This window comes from Vicia villosa, unplaced genomic scaffold, assembly GCF_029867415.1.
Source record: "Vicia villosa cultivar HV-30 ecotype Madison, WI unplaced genomic scaffold, Vvil1.0 ctg.004662F_1_1, whole genome shotgun sequence".
Classification (NCBI taxonomy): Eukaryota; Viridiplantae; Streptophyta; class Magnoliopsida; order Fabales; family Fabaceae; genus Vicia; species Vicia villosa.
In genome coordinates this window covers 70,166-90,810 of record NW_026706486.1, presented here as the reverse complement: position 1 = coordinate 90,810, position 20,645 = coordinate 70,166, and the positions used below count along the sequence as shown (strand labels likewise).

The 20,645-nt window shown below is 32.9% G+C and overlaps 1 protein-coding gene across 1 annotated transcript; it reads right to left on the bottom strand.

The window, feature by feature from the left end:
* Positions 1-6,270: 6,270 nt before the first annotated feature.
* On the bottom strand, positions 6,271-8,151 carry LOC131642212 (expansin-A10-like). The gene is made up of 3 exons (XM_058912481.1): positions 7,893-8,151; positions 7,348-7,660; positions 6,271-6,936 (listed from the first exon to the last, which is right to left on the bottom strand). Exons 1-3 carry the CDS (start codon positions 8,056-8,058, stop codon positions 6,633-6,635), a joined length of 783 nt encoding a protein of 260 aa, XP_058768464.1. The 5' UTR covers positions 8,059-8,151; the 3' UTR covers positions 6,271-6,632.
* Between the last annotated feature and the right edge of the window lie 12,494 nt (positions 8,152-20,645).

Sequence of the window (20,645 nt, the reverse complement as noted above, 5' to 3'; positions counted from 1 at the left end):
AACGTCTGCATTTTGATGACTTTAACCTTCTCACCTTCTTCGTAATACTTGGCAAGAATATCACATGTCTCATTCGTCGATTCAACATGAGAAATCCAGTCAAAATTCGCCGCATCTACCACTGACTAAATACAATACGCAGCCTTGCAATCTTTCTTCATCGCATCCTTGTGACTAACTTTTTGAGCACCAGTTGCGTTATCAGCAAGCTCAAGGATGCCATTGTTGACCACTTCAAGGGTTTCATAAAAACCAAACAAAGACTTCATCTACTTGTTCTATTGGTTCTAATTTTTGCCGTCAAGATTTGAAAGACAATTCGGAATGTCATTAGTATCATTCATATTTGCAGCTAATGATTAACAACCCACGATCCCAAAAACACGATCACTGACGTTTGGTTCTTGAAAACACAATCAAGAATCTAACCGGAACTCTAGATACCAATTTGTTAGTGTGAAAGACACTTTTAGTGAGGTGAGAAAAAAGTATAGAAATAGGGATTGGTATTATTGAATGATACAAACCAAATTACATAATATCTATTTATATACAACTAATTAACTTGTATACTAAATAACAAACTCTAACCCTAATTAACTTTAGGTTTGAGCTACACAACTTGGTTTATATCACAACAAGGAGAGGATTCAACATTTCTCAATTGAATTATAAAATGAAAGTCCTTAAGGGTTGAGAGGTTAAAACTCTTCGTCTCTAACAATTGACATTATTTTTTTGTGAATTTTTAGTAACTCTTGTAAAGTCTCGCTGATAGTAGAGAGTTATTAGCTTAGTATACATACAGCTGTATGATGATGTATTAATATACATAGTGTATAGTTTTATTCATATAGTACACTTAATTTATACACTATATATATATATATATATATATATATATATATATATATATATATATATATATATATATATATATATATATATATGGAAACTCAATGTAACAGGAACTCATTATTCAATAATACAAAATTACCTTCCTTTATGCTTTCTTCTTGTGATATCAACATGGTATCAGATCTCATCACTTGAGCTCTGGTGACCAATCTCTTCACTTGCTTGTTCATCTTCCCCGATTGCACAAGCTATTCTCCCTCGCTTGTTCATCTTCTCCGATTGCACAAGCCTCATTTTCTTCTCTTCTCCGATTGATCAAGTTCTTCATCTTCTGGTTTTCAATCGCTGCTCTTCTCTTCACCATGGATCACCAGAGCTATGCGGATTTTGCAACAAACTCTGCTAATCCCTTCTACCTCCATCCGAATGAAAGTCCTGCTTTGATTCTTGTTGCTCCACCTATGGATAACAAGAACTACCACACCTGGTCCAGATCCATGCTTCTTGCATTGATTTCAAAGAACAAGGAAAAGTTCGTTGATGGTACGTTTCCGAAACCGTTCGTCTCAGATCCTTTATACGCTTAGTGGATCTGATGCAACAATATGGTCCTCTCTTGGATTCAAAGATCCATCTCTAAATCCATTGCGAAATCAGTTTTGTGGATTGCGATGGCTTCTGGCGTTTGAAACAATTTACGGATTAGGTTTTCACAGAGCGGTGTTTTCTGCATCTCAGATATCCAAGAAGAACTCTATCACTTCCGCCAAGGTACTCTTGATGTTTCTGAATATTTTACTCAATTGAAGATGCTTTGGGATGAGCTTGAGAATTATCGCCCTCTCCCTTGTTGTACCTGCTCTTTTGCTTGCTCATGTGGCGTTGTCGACTCTGCTAAGACATACCGTGAACAAGATTATGCTATCAGGTTTTTGAAGGGATTGAATGAGCGCTTTGCTCACTCAAAGTCTCAGATTATGATGATGACACCTTTGCCTCACATTGACAAGGTCTTCTCTCTTGTTATTCAGCAAGAACGAGAGCTTAACTATGCATCACCTTCAGATTCCACTGAATCTACCATCTCAGCTCTCCATGTCAATGCTCAACATGGAAAACAGCCTAATGTTTCCAAGGGCAAGGGTAATCGAGTGTGCACTCACTGTGGTCGAACGAATCACACTGTGGATACATGTTTTCAGAAACATGGTTATCCCCCTGGATTCAAACAGAGGAACAAAATCCAGACTCCTGCTCATACTCCTCCACAGTCTGAAGCAAATCTTGCCACCAATGGATCAGCTTCTGCAGATACTGCCTCAGGATCCTCTTTTGGTTTCACTCGGGAAGAATTTCAAAGCATCCGGGCCTTGCTTCAACAGTCAAAATCCACCCCTGCCATCAATTCCATAACCACCTCTCCCTTGGCCACGAATTCCAACACACCATCAGGTTTTGGTAAGACTTCTACCCTATGGATTTTAGACACAGGAGCCACGGATCACATCACCTTTGATATTTCAAATTTTTCTTCCTATCACACTATTGTGCCTATATCTGTGTCTTTACCTAATGGTTCTAACATAGCTGCTAACATTTCTGGCACTGTGAACATCACTTCCACTCTCACTCTCTATAATGTTCTTTACATTCCCACCTTTCATGTTAATCTGATTTCTGTTACCAAACTAACTGATAGCATGGATTGTTCTCTGAAATTTTCTTCGAATTCCTGTCATATCTTGCAGAACCATTCGAGGCAAACAATTGGTACAGCTAAGCTGCAAAGAGGCCTCTATATCATAGATACTCACACTCATTCTTCTCATTGTAATGCTCTTATTTCCAATTCTTTTGAAACTTGGCACTATAGGTTAGGCCATGCCTCTGATTCTTGTCTGCTTACTTTAGTTAAGAATTTTCCTATTATTCCTTCAAATAAAGATAGTATGGAACCTTGTGATTCCTGCCATTTAGCTAAACAGAAAAAGCTTCCTTTTCCCATTAGTACTTCATCTACTACTGCTCCCTTTGATATTCTCCATGCTGACCTCTGGGGCCCTTTTGCCTCTGAATCTATTCAAGGTCACAAATATTTTCTTACATTGGTAGATGATTTCTCTCGTTTCACATGGATTATTTTCTTAAAATCTAAAACTGAAGTTAGGCAGAGTGTTGTCCACTTTGTTGCCTCTTTAGAAAATCAATTTCAAACAACTTTAAAATGCTTTAGATCTGATAATGGTTCAGAATTTCTCACTCTAAGTCAATTTTTTCTATCCAAAGGCATCTCTCACCAAAAATCTTGTGTTGAAACACCCCAACAGAATGGGGTGGTAGAGAGAAAGCATCAGCACATTCTCAATGTTGCTAGAGCCCATGCTTTCCATTCCAACATGCCTACTTCCTTATGGAGTTTTAGTATTAAACATGTTGTGCATTTAATTAACAGAATTCCTAGTCCTCTTCTTCAAAACAAATGCCCATATGAATTGCTTTTTAACATTTTTCCTGTTCTAGTTCACCTCAAAGTGTTTGGCTGCCTCTCTTTTGCATCTACTCTTCAGGCTCATAGAACTAATTTCCAGCCAAGAGCCAGAAAGGCTGTTTTTCTTGGCTTCAAAGATGGTACAAAAGGGTATCTCTTATATGATTTGTCATCTCATAAGATTTTTGTTTCAAGAAATATGGTTTTCTATGAAAGTGTTTTTCCTTTCAAACCTGTTCCCTCTAAAATTCCCTTGCAGGCTACCTCTCCTGACATGTTGGATAATAACATTACCCTTGAAGTTGAGCCTGTTTCTCTCTCAGCAAGTCCATCCCTTCCCTCAATCACTCCTGAACCTGCTTCCCCTATTTCTGACTCTGTGGTCCCTACAAGTCTTATTCCCAGTCCTCATGTAATAGACTTTGACCCTAATTCTCCATCTGACCCTGTCCTGTCAGATGCTACCCCTGCTATCACCAGCCCTATTCCCAATCCTTCCCCACCTGCCTTAGTTCAGCCTACAAGAAAAACCACTAGGGCTAAACATCCCCCTAGTTACCTCCAAGATTTTCGTTGCAATCTCTTATCCACTAGTTCTCAGCATTGTCCAAATGTTCCTTATCCCATCTCAAATTTCTTATCATATCAAAATTGATCCAATGCCTACAAACATTTTTGCTGTACCATTTCTACTATCCCTGAACCTAAAACCTTTAACCAAGCATCTAAACATGAATGTTGGAGACATGCCATGGATGCTGAGATTTATGCCCTTGAGTCTAACAAAACTTGGATTCTTGTAGATCTTCCTGCAGGTAAAGTTCTAGTTGGATGCAAGTGGGTCTATAAGGTGAAATACAATGCTGATGGAACCATAGAGAGATATAAAGCAAGACTTGTTGCTAAGGGATACACTCAACTTGAGGGAGTGGACTATTTTGATACCTTCTCATTTGTTGCAAAGATCACAACTGTCAGAGTTCTTTTAGCAGTTGCTGCCTTCAAGCATTGGCATTTGGAGCAGCTTGATGTCAACAATGCTTTCCTCCATGGTGATCTCAATGAGGAGGTGTATATGCAACTACCACCAGGTTATGGCTGTCCTAACTCTTCTAAGGTTTGCAAGCTCACAAAATCCTTATATGGCTTGAAACAGGCTAGCAGGCAATGGCAAGCAAAACTATTCACTGCACCTTTAGCCTTGGGGTATACACAATCTGAAGCTGACCTCTCCCTTTATACAAAGTACACAGACCAACATTTCATTGCCCTTCTAGTCTATGTTGATGACATAGTACTTACAGGCAATTCTCTCACTGAGATCAAATTGGTCAAGTCTTTTTTGGATAAAAAATTCAAAATCAAAGACCTAGGTCAGCTCAGATTCTTTCTTGGTCTGGAAATAGCTCGATCCTCTTCAGGCATTTTCTTGAATCAAAGGAAGTATGTGCTAGAGTTGCTTGAGGATACAGGCTTCCTTGGTTCTAAACCTGCCACTACTCCTATTGATCCCACCTTAAAGCTCTCTTCCACTAATGGCACTCCCTTGGATGATCCTTCTTCTTATAGGAAACTAATTGGCAGACTCCTCTATCTTACAAATACACGCCCTGACATTTCATATGCGGTTCAACATCTCAGCCAATTTGTTGCTAACCCCTTTGTCTCCCATTACAAAGCTGCCACTTGAATCCTGCGTTATCTGAAGACATTTCCTGCTCAAGGTATCTTCTTTTCTTGTTCTAGTGCTCTTAAACTTCATGGCTTTGCAGACTCCGATTGGGCTCGTTGCCCTGATTCTAGGAAATCTGTCACTGGTTTCTATGTTCTTCTTGGTGATTCTTTACTCTCATGGCGTTCCAAGAAGCAGAACACTGTTTCCCGTTCCTCCAGTGAAGCTGAGTATCGGGCATTAGCTTCTCTAACCTGTGAGATTCAATGGTTGCGTTTCTTGTTCGATGACTTTCGCATCCCCTTTTCTGAGCCAGCTTCCGTCTATTGTGATAGCAAATCTTCTATCTATTTGGCTCACAATCCAACTTTTCATGAACGCAGCAAGCATATCGAAATAGATTGACATGTTATTCGGGAGAAATTGGCATCTAACCTCATTCATTTGCTTCCTGTGCCTTCTAATTCTCAACTGGCAGATGTTCTTACAAAACCTCTGCACTCACCACTGTTTTCCTCTCTTTTGTCCAAGTTAGGATTGTGCAATATCCACATTCCAACTTGTGGGGAGGTATTAGCTTAGTATACATACAGCTGCATGATGATGTATTAATATACATAGTGTATAGTTTTATTCATATAGTACACTTAATTTATACAATATATATATATATATATATATATATATATATATATATATATATATATATATATATATATATATATATATATATATATATATATATATATATATATATATATATATATATATATATATATATATATATATATATATATATATATATGGAAACTCAATGTAACAGGAACTCATTATTCAATAATACAAAATTACTTTCCTTTATGCTTTCTTCTTGTGATATCAACAAGAGTTCATCCCTAAAAATGTAGGCATTTTTAACGTTGAACTTTGTTTTTTTTTTTATTTTTATCATTCTTCTACTCTTTTTATCTTCGTCTTTAGTTAATTGTTTGTAATTTTCTAACACATAAGTTTTAATTTTTGTTTTTGATACAATCTTTATTTATTTAAAATTTTAATTTCATTATAATTATTGTTTGTTTGACTTTTTCTTGTCCATCAACTTAACAATAACCTTGCAATCATTTAGAACAACACCCAAAACTATGAAATACCATCTAGATTATGGTTGAGGTAATCGATCATATACTTATGACATATAAGTAAAAAATGAGTTCAAACAACATTCCTCTCATCAACCATCAACCACATATTTATAAAATAAGCAAATATTTGTATCATCTATTTATTATTTATATTGAGATCAAATAACAACAACATTTCTCTCATCAATCTTACTAATATCAATTGAAAAGAACTCTCTCACAATACATAAACAAAAAGACATAAAACTCTCCATCATGTATATTATATTATTATATATTTAAGAAGTGACCAGCGGGTGCTACATAACAACCTCAGCTACTTTACAGACCAATCAAATAAAACACTGGTCTCTCAAAATCACATTAACATATTCTCAATAATCAAATACCTCTTATGAAACTTTTTAGGCCTTTCAAATTGATGAATGAACTTACTAAGTATACAAACTTTTTTTTCATATTGCAAACTCTAAAATTGAGCTCCTTGAAAGGTTTGACCAAACTGCCAATTTGCTGGTGCCACATTATAGCTTGTCATTGTTCTACCATCACTTGTGGTGACTTGAAATGAGAGGCTTTGTCCATTAAGGTAAGAGTTGCTCTGCCAATTTTGACCCCAATTTCTTGACATTGGTTGCCATGAAGTTCTTGAGCCTTTGATGGAAATTGAATGGACATCACCAGCTCCACCCACATTGGTGACCAAAACTAGGTTGAAGTAAGAGTGGCCATTTATTGTGAATCTTACTCCTCCCTTTTTCAAACATGGCACCCTAAAATCATCACAAACATAATAACCTTTTTAGACACATTAACAATGACTAATTAAGACCTACTAAACAAATATTCAGTTTATAGATTCCTCAGATACACAAATTATTCAATAAATTTTTAAAAGTGAATTTTGATTTATAATAATGACCAAATGAAATATAAATTATAAATTTCGGAAAACGTACCCTGTTTAAACTCTGGTGTCACGTTTTTTATTTATCTTTAGACGAAATTGTAACAATCATTAAAATTTATCAAACACGTGAGGTTTATGGTTCGAACTCTTATGTTGGCGTCCATCAAAACAATATTGATTTTCGACAGTTGAAATAAGATTGGTGACAATATCATAGTTCTTTAGACGTACACAATAGGAATTGAAGTCGTATTTGACTGTGATTCACACTGACCTTCTAAAGGAGACAGGAACAATTCCAGCTCTATATTCAGCAATTTGAAGGAAAGCAGGCTCAGCCATATCAAAATGTTGCAAAGGAGGATTACACCAACCACCATCGTTGTTAGCTTGAGCCGGATTTGGTGGACAGAAATTTGTAGCAGTTACAATAATAGAACCAGGTTTGCACCATCTTGGATCATCATTGCATCTCATTTCATAGCAAGATCCACAGCTTAATCCATTGTTGAACAAAGCAGTGCTTAATGCTGCTGTGTTTGTTCCATATCCTTGACTATACAAATTTCCATATCCACATGCTCCACCTATAAAAAAAGACAACTTATATGTGACAATATGCAAAATTATAAATATTACATATATTTTTGCATTTATAATCAGACCCGGCGGCCAAGTGCAGGTGCAGCCTGTGCTATAGCACTAGTCCCCAAATTTGGAGGGCTCATTTTTTTTATTATTAAACAATATATTTTACATTTATTTTCTAAAAGACAAACAGACAACAAACTGTCCTGATACAGTTAAACTTAAACTCACCCATTGTGCCAGAAGCATCACCGCCGCCATAGAAAGTGGCATGAGCACTCTCCCAACCACCATAATCACCTCTAACACTTAACATATTCATGTTAATAAACAAAACAAATAGAATCACCATAGCAATAGAAAATTCTTGTTCTCCCATTCTAAGCTTTTGAGCCATTAAGAAGAAAAAACAGAGGAAGTTGCACTTTGTTTGCTATGTTGTATTGTATTGTAATGTGTTGTGTTGTGTTGTGATGTCATAAGGTATAAGGGAGTTCTATTTATAAGCAACAATTTGTAATCAAGATGAACATGTTCATGTGTTTTTTTCTTCCCAAAAGCCACATAACAAGTGACAAATCAATGGCACATGCTTTTGTTTTGATTGGGCTTCCCAACCGCTAATATTGTGGGCCATAGTAGTGCACATGCATTCCTAACTATTTTTCTTCCTAACTTTATAGACCAACATCAATATCATTTGATTGCTATAGTTTTATATTTCTTTTTCCACTTGTTTATAATGGATAATAATAGGATAAGAACTTGTGAATGATTAGGTAGTGCTTGGTGTTAAGAGTTTCAATAATAAAATAATCAATTAGCTATTAATTTAATCCTCAGATAATTATCATTATTATCTTTTCAGTTTAATTCTTAAACTATATAAATAATTTAAAAACTTAAAAGTTATCACATTTATCTTTTTATTAAGATTTTTAAGAACCAAGTTGATGATTTCTATATATTTTGAAATATAAATTGACGGATTTCATATATCTAACAATTTTTTATTATATTTATATAATTTATAAATTAAATTTGTGAAAACTGGTAGTTTAAATAATAAAATGATTATTTATTTTAAAATATTCAAAAGTATTGAGACTTATATTTAAATTTTGTTAAAATAAATATTTGTGTTTATTTAATTTTAAAAATATATAAATTTACAAAAAATCAATAACTTATTTATATTAATATATTATAAAAAAAATAATATTTTCAGAAATTGAATCTTAGATCAACAAATAATTAAATAATAAAAATCTCTAAAACAATTTTTTTATTATTTTTCAGAAATAAACAAATTTCAATATAATTTTATATTGTATATATCATAGTAATTTATTTTAAGAATATTTATTTATTTTATTAACAAACTATGTAAAAGACTAAATTAATCTAAGAGTATTTGAATGAGATGATAATAATTTTTATAATTTTAATTTGTTTGAGATTCGAGTCCGACTTTAGACAATCATCGGTCTTAAATATTTTTAAATATTTTTATTATTTATTACAATTTTTTCTGTCTTAATAAATTAATCTCTTTAATTATACACAAATAATTCAATTTATATATTAAAAGTAGACATGGTTAGACAAAAATAAAGACAACAATTTTTTTTAAATAATTAAAGAGGCCTAAACTACACTATGAATTGAAATGAGTAGGGTCTTAAGAAAAAGATTAACACTATCTTAGCACATGGAGGAGTATCTCTCAATAACAAGTTCTTAAGGACATGCACCTCCCCTTTTCCAATAATCAAGAGGGGAAGGAAGGAAATCAGTATCTTGTATGTGCCTGAGAATGTGCCACGTTGATATAAGAAAACAAAGACATGTTTCATGTTTGTTAATTTATTAACTTCTTAAATGTAATTTAAATGTTTGGTTGATAGTTTAAAAAGAAACAGCTAGCTTTGCTTCTTGTTGTACAAACTGTGCTTGGTACCAGTGGTTGACATCATTACAAAACTAACCCTCGTGTGAGATAAATACATTAGATTTAAAAATACTAAATATATATACTTTATTGCATTAATGTGGTAAGTAATTTTTGGTGGAATATCATGTCAAATCAATGGCATATACATTTTTATACCAAAATATTTGATGAAATACCATGTGAAATAAATAGCAAATATTTTGGTGAATCCACATTTTTATCTTTATAGGTTATAATTACTTCTACTCAATGATCATATTTAAAGCTCTTATGTTACTAAAGGTGGATATGTCTTTAATTAAGAATTTAAACATGAGCTAGAAATATGACAGCGTTGCTCATTTATTGATTTTTTTAAATAAAAGTGACCTTTATAGTTTTTAACTATATATAAAATTTGTATACTATAGAAATTATGAACCTGGTTTACCCTTAATTATAACAAATATGTTAGATAAAGATTGTAAGTTAAATGCATTAAGACTATAATAATGCATGTAATTATTTTTCTAGTTGTATTTTAAGTAATTTTAAAATGTTATACAGTAGACAAGAATATTTAGGATAATTCTATCTATTTTCAAACAAGTGTTGCAATTTTTCATGTTTTACCAACTATTGCAACACTTCACAATGCGTTGTCATTTTCGAGCTCAAAAAATAACAAACTAAAGGAATGTCCCTGCATCCGATGTTGGTGAAAAATTATTTTCACATTTTATCAACTATTGCAACACTTCCCAAAGTGTTGTCACTTCAAGTTCCACTTACAAGTCGCCTCCACACCCACGTCTGCAATGTTGGTGCTGGAGTCAAAGTCAGTGTCGCATGTGGCGACATCGACGAGGGGAGTGTGAAGGCGACAAGTGGCATAAGACTTAGGAGCACCACACTCGTCTATGTGGCACTTTATTTTCTTCAGCTCCTTTATTGAATTTATAAATGCAACTTTATAAAAGGAACATTAAAGTGAGTTAAACTTTCTATGTGAGACTATTTTTCATGATTGAATATTCATTTACTTACTAGCAAGTTTTCTTGTCATTTTGAAACACACCAATGTTCATGAATAATTAAAAATTATAACAATCTTCCACTTGTTCTAATAATGACAAAACCAATTCCATAAAAAGTAGCAAAGAAAGTCAATACAAATAAGTAGCTTTCAATTTAAACTTAATCTTAGTAAAGAGAACATAGAGTCTAATTGGAATTTTAGGTAGAAAAGCTTTGAACCTGTTATTTCTTGTAATTAAATAGATATTACCTTACGCACACTCTTTAATAGTTCTTTTCATACATCTCTCACCTAACATTGTTTATGATCATGTGTTTTCCTGTTTTGTGAATTCATCGTGAGAGAAACTCTAATTCTCACTTTGAGACGACATTGTCTCAAAATTCACGTAGTGAAGTTCATATTGTATCCACTTTACTTGAGATACATATTCTCGACATTGAACTACATTAAGAGTTTGAAAAACTCAACCCTCTAAATGCAATAGTCAACTTTATTACATAATATTGCACAAACATCCAAATCAACAAATTATTGTTATCCATTGAATCTTGAGGTTAATGTTTTCCTAACATTAGATTGGGTTGCTACTGTAGTTGAAAATCTTACTCGAGGAGTTTCAATCTCATTTCTCTCAAGGTAGTCTTTATTAAAACTCTAGCCAGTGGTTTAGTAAATGGATCAGCTAAATTATCACTTGAACGTATATATCTGAGTGAAATGATTTCATCCTTAATCAATTTTTTCACGAAGGAATATCTAAGAACTATGTGCATAGACTTTCTATTATACATGTTACTATATGCTCTAGCTAAATTGGTTTGACTATCGCATGTATCAACACCTTTGGAACATTGTTTTTAGACAGTGGAACTTCCAACATGAGGTCCCTCAACCATTCAGCTTATTGATCGGTGGAAGCAAGTGCCACGAACTTTGATTCCATGGTTAAGAGAGTGATACACATTTGTTTATTTCTCTTCCAAGAAATTTCATTCAAACTAGTGTAAATATCAACCCATTTGTATATTTATGATCTCAAACACTCGATATCCAACTCGCATCGGTATATCCTTATAGTATGGCAGGAAACCTACCATAATGAATGTCGTGATTTTTGTTTTTTAAACGATAACCTAAAATCCTAGTGATGGTCGTCCGGTGCTCACAATTTGTATTGCTAGTAAATCTACTCATTTTACTAACTACAAATGGTATATTAGATCTAGTACATTTCATCTTGCACTTGCATATTCCAACTGAGCCACAACTCTTTCACTATTCTTTTGAAGTTTGACACTAGGATCAAATGGAGTATTCACTTCCTTGTAACGTAACAATTTGTACTTATCAAGTATTTTCTCAACATAACATGTTTGATTAAGTTCATAGGCTCCACTATTTTTCTTACTTTGATTCCCAAAATAGTGTCAACTAGTCCAGGATATTTCATCTTGAAAATGGAAGTTAGAAACCACTTTGTTTATAAAATTCCATTCACCTTATTTCTAATGATCAAAATGTCATCAACATAGAGACAAAGCAATATTAAAATATTTTCATGCACCTTTGTATACAAACATTTATCACAAGAATTGGGTACAAATCCATTTGAAAGTATTACAGCGTCAAACTTTTGATGTCATTTTTTGGTGTTTGTTTTAGTCCTTACAAGGATTTGAAAAGCTTGCACACCTTTTGTTTATTTCCAGGAAGCACATAACCTTCAGGTTGCTTCATCTAAAATTCCTCATCGAGATCTCCATTTAGCAAACTTAATTTGACATCTACTTGATGAACTAATAAGTCATGCAAAGAAGTTAATGTAAGCAACACTCTAGATGTTATCGTCCTTGCTGCCAGTGCATATGCGTGGAAATAATCAATAGCTTCCTTTTATCGAAAGCCATTTGTTACTAAATTAGCCTTATAGGTGTTTAGTGTACCTTCACTATGATACTTTTGTCTAAAGACCCACTTGCATCCAATGGGTCTTGATCCCTTAGGTAAATCTACAAGCTCTCGGGTATGGTTTGACATTATTGGATCCATTTCGTTTTGGATACCTTGGATATTTTGGGCCTTCTTCTATTCGTACCTACTTCATTTTTTCCCACCATTAAAGTTCTTTTGTATTAAATGAGTGATTTAGAGTTGTCTTGTGTTTATAAATTCAAGCATGTCTGTTATGCTAGTTCCTTTATACAACGTTCATGCCGCCTGCCACTAACAAATAGGAAGAGTCCCTTGAAGCTAATGCTTCCTTATAAGTATGTTGGTTGAAAACATGTGAAGTTACATGAAAGTACATGAATGTTTTAAGTAGAAAGTGATCAAATTGTAAGGATGCTGAATCCACAGGGATTGGGAAATAACTTAGATTAATTTTATAAAGACTATCTTGAAGTTCCTTGTAAATTAGCTCTTTGGATTGGATGAATTTTGAAAAATAACAACATGGAGAAGTGTTCAAAGTGTTCAAAATTTTTCTAGCTTGCTTAAGTTGTATGGAAGTACAGAAGGGACACATGCTGGACACGATGTCTTAACATGTTGGTACGACATATAGGCCTTGCGCAATAAGGCATTACTACTGCACTTTGAAGATTCTCTGGTCAAAGATTGGATTATATTTTATTTTTATTGATTTAACAATATGATGTAGAGATTTGTTTGACGGATCGATGAAGAATAATTCAAACTTCAATTGAGATTTAAATTGAAACAAATCATATGTTGTTGGAGAGATTTAAGGAACATATAATATCCAATAGATTTTGCATTATTTTTAGATAAAATCAAATCAAATCAAATATCCATGAAGAAAAGCCTATATTCATTATTCTATATAAGGAGATCAAACCTACATTAAAATTGAAGCATTCATATTGAAGATCTTAGAGTACTATGTTTATAAGGGAGTCCTTGTTATTTTATGTACGCCACACTGTGTTTCAGTAACTTGGAATAGTTGTAGGTTTGTCTAGTTGAGTTGTAAGATTTAACATCACTTAGTTGTGATTGAAGTTAATCGTTATGGGTTAGTGATTGGAGTCTAAACACTTAGGGACAGTGTTTGAGAGAAATTGAGAGTGTGTCTCATATTTAGGAGGAGTCCTAAATAGAAAGTCATTGGGTTGCTTGTAAGGATAATTGTACTAAGCTACTAATAGATAATTTCCTTTCTTGGATTGGAAGCCAACCCTCTAGACGTAGGTGCAGGTTACATCAAACTGGGTTACCAATTGATTGTATTTTTATTTCTTTTTTGCTCCATCATCTTATACAAGTTAATTATGGTGATTATGGTTTAACTTCTACTCAAATGGTACAATGAAAGATGGAGGATCAGTCAACAAACCACCTATTTTCGATGGCACTAACTATGATTATTGGAAGTTATTGATGCCTATCTTTCTCAAATCCATGGTCAATAAAGCATGGAAAGCTGTGATAAATGGATGGAGACATCCAATGGTTACTTCTGAAGATGGTACAACCAGTTTGAAACCAGAATTTGAATGGATTGATGTTGAAAATGGGTAAACTCTTTAAATTCCAAGGTTGTGAATGATATTTTCAATGGTGTGGACAAGAACATGTTGTGAATGATATCTTCAATGGTGTGGACGAGAACATGTTGTGGAAAGAAAACACCAACATCTACTTAATGATGGCAGAGCTTTACTTTACACATATAAACTCCCTAAAACCTATTGGTTTTATGCCTTACTTTATGCTACCTTCATAATCAATAGAGTCCCTACTACCATTCCAAACAAGCAATCCCATTATCTAGTCTTCCATAACAACCTCCCTAATATTGAATCATTCAAAGTGTTTGGATTACTTTGTTATGCTTCAAGTATTAGTGTACACATAACTAAACTCGACCCTAAAGTTAGAAAATCTCTTTTTTTTTAGGATACCCTCCTCATATGAAAGGATACACTCTTTTATACCTAAACACCAAAGAAGTTTTTATCTCAAGAAATGTTTCCTTTCATGAGCATATTCTACCTTACACCACACATACCTCAGCCCTGCCAGTCCTGGACCTATTATCCTAGCTCACCGAATGGCCAAACTAATAATCAACACAATCCTTCCACACCTCAAACATCACCTGCAAATTCACCATACCCTTTTGTTTTTTACTTAATTTCCAAATCCCACCAAACAGTTTCATATGCTCCCAACTTACCATATATCCCAGCCCATTCTGCTAACCACACACCTAAAACCACCTACTTACCCTCTACCATTCCCACTCGTGTATCATCAAGAATTTCTCACAAGCCATCATACTTGCAGCACTATGTATGCTAAAATTCTCAAAAATTCAAATCATCATCTAATGGTATGCTTTATCATATCTCTCAATCCATGTCATATTCAAATCTTTCTTCACCTCACGGTCACTACTCCTGTCTATTTCCTCTCACACTAAGCCTAAGTCATATGTTGATGCTTGTAAGCTAAGTATGATTGTTGGACAAATCTATGCAAGTCGAGTTGATTGCACTTAAGAAGACAAGTACTTGTAAGATTCTATATTTGCCTCCAAATCCAAGCCCATTGGCTGCAGGCGGGTCTGCAAGATTAAACATCATGCTGATGGCACCATTCAAATATACAAAGCTAGGCTAGTTGCTAAGGGTTACAAGAAAATTAAAGGCCTAGACTACTTTAAAACCTACTCTTTTGTTGCAAAATTAACTACTATCATAACTATCATTGCTCTTGCACCATCATTCATTGCCATCTTCACCAATTAGATGTAAGCAATGCATTTTTATATGGACAACTTCAAGAGGATGTTACATGAAAATTCAACCAGGTGTTTCATATGCCAAACCCAATCAAGTTTTCAAACTTAGTAAGTCCATATGTGGACTAAAACAAGCTAGTAGAAAATGGCGTGAAAGATTAACTTCCTTCCTCATTCAACAAACAAGCTACTGCTTATGTATCCTTGTTTATTAAATAGACCAAAACATCTTTTATAATCATATTGGTTTATGTAGATGATATCATTTTAGCCGGAAGTTCCCTACAAGAGATGCACCAGATTAAAGAGAAGCTTCACCATGAGTTCAAGATCAAAGACCTAGGATAGTTAAAATACTTCCTTAAAATTGAGGTTGCTCATTCAAAACTTGGCATTTCACTTTGTCATGGAAAATATTGTCTAGGTCTTTTGCAGGATTCAAATATGCTATCTGCCAAACCAGCTTCTACTCCATAAGATCCATCCACTAAACTTCATAAAGATTCAAGTGCACCACACCATGACAATCATGCATATATGAGACTTATTGGAAGGCTACTTTTTTTGAATGCTACAAGACCTGACATAACATTTTGCACTCAATAGCTCGTCAATTTTTATCAGCTCCAAGTTTTACCCATTTCAATGCAGTTATTCAGGTTCTAAGATATTTGAAGTCATGTCCTGGGAGGGGCATCTTCTTACCTATAAATTCCCAACTGAAGTTGCAGAGATATTTAGATGTAGAATGGGCTAGATGCTCAGTTACTAGAATATCTATCTCTGGTCAATGCTTCTTTCTTGGAAGATCATTTATTTCACGGAGAACTAAGAAACAATTGACTATCTCAAGGTCATCAAGTGAAGTTGAATATCTGGCTCTAGCTGCTGCCACTTGTGAGCTTCAATGGCTTACATACATGTTCAAAGATTTACATGTTGAATGCATGAAGATACCCGGGTTTTTTTGTGATAACAATAGTGCATTAAATATTGTTGCTAATCCTGTATTTCACGAAAGAACCAAACATCTAAAAATAGATTGCCATATTGTTAGGGAGAAAATGTTAAATGGATTGATGAAGTTACTGCCATGTACTTCAAAGGATCGACTAGCAGACTTTTCACCAAACCACAGCTGCCTCAACCGTTCAACAATTTTATATCCAAGTTAATGATGCTTGACATGTATCAACCATCAACTTGTGGGAGGGTGTTACAACATGAGATTCCTTTGAGTATAAACAATAAGAAAGATTTAGTGCATGAGAAACTAACCAACTAACTGACTGTTAGTTATTATAGTTAGAATTAGTTAGGAAATAATAATACTATGTATGGCAATGTATGGTAACAATTGTATACTTTACTTATTGTATAAGTACCAAGGTGTAATTCATTTTTTACGCTAATAAAACTAGATGCAATTATTCCAATTATTCTCAATTCATAATGTAATTGTTAAAGAGAGTGTTCTTAATAATTTAAGTATAATTCATACTTTTAACTTAAGTATAATTTATGTTATGTATAGGTTACCAAAAACAAAAAAGCATCTCCCTTGATTAATCATGTGACAAATACTGCAGAAAGTAAAGTCTAATAATAAATTTATTATAAAAACTATTTTTAGTATGTCAGACATAGTTTCCGGCTCTCTATTCTTTATCTTGTTTGAAAAAAGTTTCAGTGGGCGGTATGGATGGGTGGAATAATGATGTTTGGTGTTGGGGTGATTTTGGTATTAAAGTTAATTTATTAAATTCAGAGCTTCATAATTCAATCGCTTATCTTCGTTCTATTTTATCAGAAGTGGAGATTGGGTTACTCGAGCATGATTAGGTTGGTTGGTGTGGGGAACAGGGTGGGATATTTTCGATAGATTCATATTATCATTTCTATGCGAATTTCCGTATTCCTTTCGGCCCTCCTAATAGGGATGAAGCGGTGTTGGGAAAGATATGGAAGATTGGAGTGCCTTATAAAATCAAGGTTTTTGGTTGGAGACTTTTTGTGAATAGACTTCCTACTAAAGACCTTTTAAGATCTCGAGGTATTTCTCTTCCTTTAACATCTTTAAAGTGTGTTTTTTGTGATCTTGAGGTGGAGAGTAGGAATCACTTTTTTTTCTCTTGTAAAGTGGTGAAGATTATTTGGAATGATATTGTTTTTTGGATAGGCAAACCGGATGATTTAGAGGAGGAGTTTTTCGGGAATTTTAAGGATTGGTTTTTGTATTGTAAGAGCAAGAGGGTTAAGGAGGATAAATGTGGAGTTTTTTGGTCCATTTGGTTAACCCGGAACGAGATTTGTTTTCGCAATGACGGGTGTAATGTTCATTATACAGTTTGGAATGTAAAGAGCTTAGTGTGGAGATGGGCGATTTTGGGAGATATTACAAAATCCAATTTTAGCGTCTACGAATTTACAAAGGACTCATTTTTCTTTCGTTACTTCAATTGGTCGGTAATTCCCGCCTCTTTTGTGCTTCTTTTGTCGGGAATATTATTCTGTTTCTTTCGTGTAAAAAGATTAGAAAATTTCAATTCTCCCGTTATTATTATCTTGATTTAAAAAAAAATATGTCAGACATTATTAGCAGAAATCTTCATCTCTATGTTTAAATTATTTGGCAAGATTATCGTTTAAAAAGAACATAATATACTATCGTATCATGTGTCAGCATGGGCATATTTTGTTCATGAATTAAAATAAAACTAGAGAAGAAAGATGGTATCAACTATTATTGAGGTTATCCATTATTCATGATATCTTCAATAAGTTTATATTACTTGTTGATTTTCAAAGAGATTTCCTACCGAAATAATCAAACAAATGTGTACTATGCATGTGAAGAGACACATTGTGGATATTGTTGTGACTTTAGTTGAATGTTTTGTTAGGTCACGTGTAATGCCATGGGAAAAAACTAGTATTAAAAATATTCATTTTTCATACTTGAAAGCTTACATATTGCCGACAGAAAATAAGCACATGCATGTATGTTTGGTTATTATTGATAAAAGTTAATTTTGAATGAATAAAATGGAGAAAATTGATTCGGTTAAAACTGACGTGGCTTTGATTCTATATTGACTAAATTTACATTCAGTTCTTAAAACTGTTTAAGATTAAATTTTATAAATTGAATGTAACTTAATTTAAACTTAAACTTAAACCGAGAATGAAGAATTATACATATATATATGTATAAAACTGACGTGGCTTTGATTCTATATTGACTAAATTATATATATATATATATATATATATATATATATATATATATATATATATATATATATATATATATATATATATATATATATATATATATATATATATATATATATATATAAACACACGAGAATGAAGAATTAAAACTTAAACCGTTCGGGTATTTCCGCCACCATTTATTTAGTAAAATTAATTTTTTAATAAAAATATTAATTTTTTATAAAATTAAATTGCATTATAAATAATAAAATAAAATAATTTCAACAAATTTCATACATATATTTCAAGTATTTTAAATAATAAATACAAATAAAAAATATTGGTCACATATATAATATTCTAAATTATCAAAAATAAATAATAATATACATAATAAAATAAGCGGTGCATGTTCGGGGGCAGTTTCTGCGTGAATACTAGTGTCTCAATTATCCGACTTGTCCCTCTATTTTTTAATCGAAAAAAACTCAAACTCGAACCCAAATCCTGACTAAGCGGATTTTCCCCGTCAACTTCGGGACAGGTTCGAGTGGGTACCTGCGGGTACGAATTTTGGCGAAACTAGAAGTATTTAAAAACTATTCATAAAATATCTAAATTACCATGAAATGATTAAAAAATATTATTTAAAAATATTTTATAATAATGTTCTACGATTTTTAAGTAGCTTGACATCTTCAATAATAGTCCCAGAATTTATATTTGCCTTAATTTCTCTTTCAATGTTAACTATCATGTTATCCCCTATAATATTAGCATCCATTTTGCTTCTCAATCTTGTCTTGATAATTTTCATTGCCAAGAAAGATCTTTCGGTAGTGGCTGTAACACCCTTCTAAACCCCATGTATAATTTATGAATAAATTAATGAAACAGCCACACAAAGGTGTTACACTTCATAAGTAAGGCACAATGCTTTCCCTTTCAAACTTTCTTCCAACCTCTAAAACTTGGAGAAATGAAGACATTTGAACCAGAATGTCTACTTGGTCTTTTGCTAAAAATAAATAACATTGTAAGCAATAAGCAGCATCTTCTAAAGGTGAACATTCTAACCATGAAGAAAAAAGTCAAAACCAAGTGTTCTAAAATCTTCTTTGATGGTCTTCTTTACCAGACAATGGATATTGCTCTAAATGCATTTGATATAGATCCCATTTCAAATAATCTCTTCGTATTTCATCCATTTGATTTAATGGATATTCTCATATTGGAGGACGTTTTCCAAGATCACATTTTAAAGAATTCTCATTGTCATCCAAACAAACTCTATTAACATTTTCTTCAACTCTCGAATTCTCAAGAAATCTTTAAGGTTCAGACATGGAAGTTAAATTTTTGTCATCTCTTCCTTTCCTCTTGAAAAATAATCAATTTTTCTACTCTTCATTATCACTTTTGTGCTACAAAATCAATTGAAGAAATTAACAAAAAAACACTTTAATTTTATTGTTCAACTCCATATAAAATTTCAGCACAACGCAACACAAAAAATCGTAAAGTTCTTTAAATTCACAATACAACTTGCAATAGAGAAGCAATCCTATAAATCCATAAATTCAGAGTTCAATCTTACACAATATTTTTTAAATTAACATAATTGGAAGAAAGCCTCAAAATAGATGAATAAATATGATACTGATATTATCAATTTGATTGTATTATTAATTTTTGAAATAGAAGAAAATTTTGGGATGACCGTGCCCCACTCTCTATTAACATTTTCTTCAATTCTTGGGTTATTAAGAACTCTTTGAGGTTCGGACATAGTAGTTAAATTTTCGTCATCTCTTTCTTTATTTTTGAAAATAGAATCAGTTTTCTACTCTTCATTATCACTTTTGGGATGTAAAATAGACAAATAAATATGATACTAATATTATCAATTTGATTGTATTATCAATTTTTGAAATGGAAGAAAAATTTAAAAATAAATTGGGATGAACAGTTTTCTATTTTTGAAAATGTGATATATCTTGAATCTAAAAGAACGGATAATGTGTA